This window comes from Pithys albifrons, chromosome 28 (assembly GCF_047495875.1).
Source record: "Pithys albifrons albifrons isolate INPA30051 chromosome 28, PitAlb_v1, whole genome shotgun sequence".
In the NCBI taxonomy this organism is placed as follows: domain Eukaryota; kingdom Metazoa; phylum Chordata; class Aves; order Passeriformes; family Thamnophilidae; genus Pithys; species Pithys albifrons.
The window spans coordinates 2,232,854-2,239,095 of NC_092485.1; the positions used below are offsets into that span (position 1 = coordinate 2,232,854).

Genomic DNA, 6,242 nt, shown 5'->3' on the forward strand with positions numbered 1-6,242 from the left:
TCTTTGCTCTAAATGCTAATAGAATGAGTAATCAGAGATCTCCATCCAGTAAATTATTTATCTTATCTCTGGAACTCGGGGAGGCACCTCAGACAGCGACTTCTGCGGAAGAAAATTTTAAAAAATTAAAAAGAATTTTAAAAAAGGGGGCGGGGGGGAAACCCCGAACTCGAGAATGTTAGTCAAGACTCCGCAGCTGGAACGGCCACATGGCCACTTTTACAGGAAAGGGGAAAAGTTCAGACACGTGGGGAGGCAACGAGAGGATGGGGCGGGATGCGGATCACCCCGGGCAGCCGCGAGATTCCCGGTAAAAATTAAGAAAGGGAAGAACCAGCTGAACCCCCCGCCCCGTGAGATGCGGCGGGGGAGGCCGATGCTCTGCGGGATGCGCGGCGGGCGCGGGACGGGCGGGCGGGCGGCAGGACCCGCGCGGCGCCCCTGGGCGCGCTCTCGCTCGCTATTGGCTGAGGGGAGGTAAAGAAGGCGTGGCTTTGCCACCAGGCCGCGCCCCCAGCGTGGCCACGCCCCGCCCCCGGGGCCGGCGGGGGCCACACGCGGCCCGGCCTCGCGCGGAGCGGCCGCTCCCGCCCGGAGCGCGCGGATCCACCGGATCCACACGGATCCCTCCGGGTCCTACCGCATCCCGGCGCATCCCGGCGCATCCCGCAGCCTCCTCCACCCTCCCCGCACACGCACACGCCGGTACCCGGCGCGGCCCCGCAGGTGCCGGCACCGGCTCGCCCGCCACCGGGATGCTGCTCTCCAAAATCACCTCGCTGGCGCATCTGCGCTCGGGCACCGGCGCGGAGCTGCATCCCGCCAAACTCCAGCCAGGTCAGCGGCGCCCCGGGGTGCTGGTTCGGGCTCGGGGCTGGCGCGGGCAGCGGGCGGAGCGCTGACGGGCGGGTCTCGTCCGCAGGGAAGGAGAAGGAGCCGCTGGAGCAGCTGTACCGGGTGGGCCCGTTGCTGGGGAGCGGCGGCTTCGGCAGCGTCTACTCCGGGATCCGCCTCTCGGATGGAGCCCCGGTAAGTGGCGGGGCCGGCGGCGGGAGGAGGAGGAGGAGGAGGAGGGGGCTCGGCGGGGCGGGCGCCGAGCTCATCCCGCCGCTCCCCTTGGCTCGCAGGTGGCGATCAAACGCGTGGCCCGGGATCGCATCTCGCAGTGGGGAGAGCTGGTGAGTGAGCGGGGCCGGCGCGGGAAGCCGGGGCGGGACGGAGGGGATGAGCCGAGGGGCGGGAGGGGGGAAACCGGGACAGCGCGGGGGGAGCGGGCGTGGGGTCACCGGGGGACGCGGAGCATCGCGGGCCGGGGAATACCCAGCACCGGGGGGAGCGGGCAGGGGGGCACCGGAGCATCCCTTGGGCGAGGGGATGCCCAGCATCGGCGGGGCTGGGCAGGGGGGCACTGTAATATCCCCTTGGAGGAGATGCCCAACAGCGGTGGGGCTGAGCAGGGGGCACCGGAGCATCCCTTGGGCGGGGGTATGCCCTGCATCGTCGGGGCTGAGAAGGGGGGTGCCGGAGTTTGCCCCGGGCGGGGAGCACCGGGCCTCGGCACACCCTCAGCCCCTCTGATGGCATCGTGGTCCCCCCGCAGCCCGGTGGCAGCCGTGTGCCCCTGGAGATCGTGCTCCTGAACAAGGTGGGCTCTGGCTTCCACGGCGTCATCAAGCTCCTGGACTGGTTCGAGCTCCCGGACAGCTTCGTGGTGGTGATGGAGCGTCCGGAGCCGTCACAGGACCTCTTTGACTTCATCACGGAGAGGGGGTTCCTGCCCGAGGAGATGGCGCGGGGGCTGTTCCGCCAGGTGCTGGAGGCCGTGCGGCACTGCAACAACTGCGGCGTCCTGCACCGCGACATCAAGGACGAGAACATCCTCCTGGACCTGGCCACGGGCGAGCTCAAGCTCATCGACTTCGGCTCCGGCACCTTCCTCAAGGACACGATCTACACGCAGTTTGACGGTGAGCCCGAACCCGCGCGATATTCCCGGTTCCGGGCTGGGCTGGGCTGGGCTCTGGAGATTCCCTGTTTGCTGGGGGGGACGGGATTAATTCTGCAGCGCTGCCGAGTTGTTGTTTGGCACGGGGCGGATGTTGTGAAACGGGAGCCGGCTCTGGCAGCGTCCCTCGGCGCCCGACTCGGGCTGGGGCGGGGGATGCCGGCGTGACAAAAACACCTCGTGCCGGGGAGGGGGGGGAATAACAGCGCTGGCTTTGCTAATCCCGAGCACCGGCCGCGTTTGCTTTGCAGGCACGGAAAGGCTGGGGCTGTTCCTCTCGCCTTGTTTGCCTTGGTTTATGAAATTTTTTTTTGCCATTGCGGGGGTGGCGAGCGGGGGAGAAAGGCGTGGTTTTTTCCCCACCCGTGGGTGGGTTTTTTTTCCTGGCATGTAACGGCCGGGCCTTCCCCGGGCCCTGCTGCCCTCTTCCGGCACCGGCGCCTTGGTTTTACAACCCAAAGTTTGTAAACAAGAGTCACGTGCTGGCGGGGAAGGCGGCGGGTCACGCCTGTGCCAGCGCTGCCGAGGGATGCCCGGGCACGGCTCTGACAGCTCCTGTATCCCGCAGGAACGCGGGTGTACAGCCCACCGGAGTGGATCCGCTTCCACCGCTACCACGGCCACTCAGCCACCATCTGGTCCCTGGGTGTGCTGCTCTACAACATGGTCTGTGGGGATGTCCCCTTCGAGCACGATGAGGACATCATTCGAGGACAGCTCTTCTTCCGACGGCGAGTCTCTCTAGGTGGGTACCTGGCTTTGTGGCAGGGGTGGGATAACAGGTTTAGGGAGGTGGCAGCGGGCAGCTGAGAATCCCTTTCTTGCAGCTTTGGGGGGAGTTGCTCTCCCACACCTGGCTTGAGGAGGGGGCACATGTCCTGCCATCCCGCTCTGCTCCCAAACAGAGGATGGATGGGGAGGTTTGGGTGCAGCTTGCAGCACCCTCAGCATGCTCTGGGCACTGCAGGACAGGGTGGACACAGGGTGGGACAGGAGCCTTCTCCCACTGACCTGTGGTTTCTGGTTTCTCTCCCCAGAGTGCCAACACCTCATCAAGTGGTGTTTGTCCATGCGCCCCTCGGACAGGCCGTCCTTGGAAGACATTTTCAACCATTCTTGGCTGCAGGACATTCACCTGGAACCAGCAGAGATCCACCTGCACAGTTTGATACAGGAGCCTGGCAAGTAACAGCTCCACGCAGCTCCTGATCATAAGAAGCAAAGAAAACCAGACTTTTTCATCACTGAGCAGAGATCCTCAGATGGGAACACGCACATCTGGTCCTGGAGCTGAGCTGGAGACCTGGTCTTCCAAGCTCTGGTGGCCACCATCCAAACCAGCTGCCCCGGACTCGATCTGAATGACCTTGTCTCAGTTGAGTTTTTGCCAGTAATTTTGGGACTGGGGGTGGGAGTTTGAGTTCTGGTTTTGGAGGCTCTCAAATGTCATCTTGACCTGCTGAATTGGGGACAGTGAGAGGATCAGAGACATGATTGCAAGAAAAGCTTCAGTGGAGGAAAACTGCTCTTGGGGAGGTCAGGGCCCATGGCTGAGTCACTGTCCCTTCTCGCTGCCCCTGTGCTCGAGTGCCTTCTCTTTCCATCTGGGCTGTGCTGAAGGAAAGATTGGACTTTTCCTACAGTGCTGCTTTTCTGAGACTCACCTGGGCCTATAGTACCTTTTCCCTTTTCATAAAGAAAATGGGTCAGAAGATGCTTGGGAGCCAAGCGAGTGATGCCTCACCTCCTGTGCCTCCATCCCACGTGGATTTTCTGGGCTTCTTTGCTTCTCTGTGCCCTCACAAATGCACAAAACAATGCAAACCAACAGCTGTAAATGTGTACATAGTTCTACAGGAGCAAAGCTTGATGTACAGTTGTGAATAGTGATAACATTTTGCCTTTTTTTTCTGGTTTCCAGGTTTTGTTTTTAATTTATTTTCATGAATTTGTTGGGTTTTTTTTTAAAGGCAGAGTCCTAGCCACTAGGACAACTTATTTATTTATTTATAATTCATGTGGGTTTCCAACCCATGCCTTGCTTCTACAGCTGCTGATCCCCCGGTTTTCCATTGGGGTCTTCCCTCCGTGTCTGTCCTGTGTCCACCCCCGGGCCCACCGTGTTTCTGTTGGATGTCTGGCGTAGGTGTGGACTGGCTGCTGCTCCCCAGCTGTCTTGTGTACATAATTCTGGGTGCTGTTGTTTCCTTGCCACGTGCAAATACCAGTTTGCAGATGAGTTTTGGTTTTCTCCACGGGTGTCCTTTGGGGCTGGGGAGGGGGGGAGCTGGCCTGGGCTGTCTGCAGTGTCCAGTTTGTACCTGTAACCAAGTGTGTAGCTGGCAGGGTTTGTTAATAGTTGATATTGTACAGGGGAATTGAGAAATCTTATTTTTTTTATGCGGTTTTAAATAAAAACTAAACACTTGACGTGCTGGAGACATTCCTTTGTGATGGGGTGGGGTGAGGGATGCTCTGAGTGTGTGGGGTACCAGTGACCACACCGTGGCTGCTCCAGGGGCTGACAGCTTGTCTCCAGCCAGACTCATTCCAAAGATCCCACTCCAGTGTTAAAGAGGACCTGCCAGCCAAAAACCCCACGAAGACAGCCGGATCCATCCCTCCACGGGGTGTTTCCAGCACCGACTGCTCCTGGCAGCTCTCCTGGGAGAGATCAAAGAGGTGCAGGGTCCTTTTCATTCCCATTCATCCGCGGGCTGGAGCGGAGCATGTGCTGGCGACAGCGAGTAAACAAACATCAAAGCGACCTTACGAAACGCCGGATGTTGTCAGCCAAATTGAGTTTTGGTAAGGCAGATCCTGTTGCTCCGGCTCTGCTGGGTGTTGCATGCCGGGTGCCTGGTGGGTGCAGGAAGCCACCCGTGGGCTGTCCCACCTCCGGCCCTGGCCAGAGCAGCAGAGGAAGCTGATCTTCGGATTACGAGAAGTCGGTCGCTATCAGTCAGCAGCGGTCGAGTCTCTGCCCTCCAAACTGTCAAACTCCACCTCCATCTCCGTGGTGCTTCAGCTTCGGGGATGTTGGTTTAGTTGGGTTTGTTTTGTTTATGTTTGGTTGGTTGGTTTTATCTCAGGATTTAAAAAAAAATTAATTTAGTGTGCTGAATTTTGAAGCCCTGTTGGTGTGTGGCCTCCTGCAGCCCCTGCTGCTGTGTGTACAGAGTTGTGTCTGCTCCAAGGCAGGGGCACCTTTTTCTTTCTGCAGGTGACTTTGCAAGTCTGAGACATCAGGACCCTCCTTTCCTTGGCTTGCTCCAGGGCTTTTTCCTTAATATCCTCATGTCCAGTGAATGGTTCCTTTCCCCAGCTCATCCCAGATTTGCCAGTTCAGCTCTCCAAGCTGTGCTGCTGCTGTGAGAGGGAATTGGGTGTCCTGTAACCACATTCCAGCCTCGTGGAGTGACCTGCTGTCACCACTGTACCTCTGCCTTCACCAGAAAGTGTTAAACTGCTTCGTTTTGCTTTATTCTTTATTTTCTTCTTGTTTTTTTTCTATTTCACTCAGCTGCATCTTTCATCTCCTCGAGGCTGCTGGAAGCAGGAAACGCAGCTCCAAACTCCTTCAAAGTTCAGCCCTATTTTGAGATGTGGTTTGTATTTATGCTGCTCTCTCTATTTTCCCCCCAGACCATCCAGGAAGCTGCTCTTACACGAACACAAACCTCCCCCCCACCACCAGCAGCTCCTGTGGGGCCTGAGCCCCTCGGTGGGCGCCGTCCCCCCGTCCCACCACAGCACCAACACCACCACAGCACTGACACCACCACAGCACCGACACCACCACAGCACCGACACCACCACAGCACTGACACCACCACAGCACCGACACCACCACAGCACTGACACCACCACAGCACTATCTCGGCCGCCCCGGCGCGGGCTCAGCCCGTCCCGCCCTTCCCGTAAGCGCTGCCCGACTGTTGCGGTGTTTCTTAGAAAACCCGCTGCAGAAAGGCTGAGCAGGTCCTGCGTGGGGCTGGGTGCTGATAGTCCCTCTGCTTCCGCCTGCCCCTGGTGATTTTGTCACTCCTGCTGCAGTGGGGACAGTGCTGTGATGTCCCCCTGCAAAGATCCCGCTGGAGGGAACCGTCCTGCCCTGCCAGGGTGATGTGGAGCAGCCAAGGGTTGGGTGTTGGGTTGGTGTGTGTTTGAACCCCAGTGCACCAGTTTTCCTGAGCAGTAATACGTTCTCAAAGTCAAGAGCCACCAGATTTGTGTC

The 6,242-nt window shown here is 59.1% G+C and overlaps 1 protein-coding gene across 1 annotated transcript; it reads left to right on the forward strand.

The window, feature by feature from the left end:
* Positions 1–549: 549 nt before the first annotated feature.
* On the forward strand, positions 550–4,435 carry PIM1 (Pim-1 proto-oncogene, serine/threonine kinase). The gene is made up of 6 exons (XM_071578495.1): positions 550–837; positions 923–1,029; positions 1,128–1,178; positions 1,601–1,967; positions 2,574–2,750; positions 3,043–4,435. Exons 1-6 carry the CDS (start codon positions 756–758, stop codon positions 3,192–3,194), a joined length of 936 nt encoding a protein of 311 aa, XP_071434596.1. The 5' UTR covers positions 550–755; the 3' UTR covers positions 3,195–4,435.
* Positions 4,436–6,242: the final 1,807 nt, after the last annotated feature.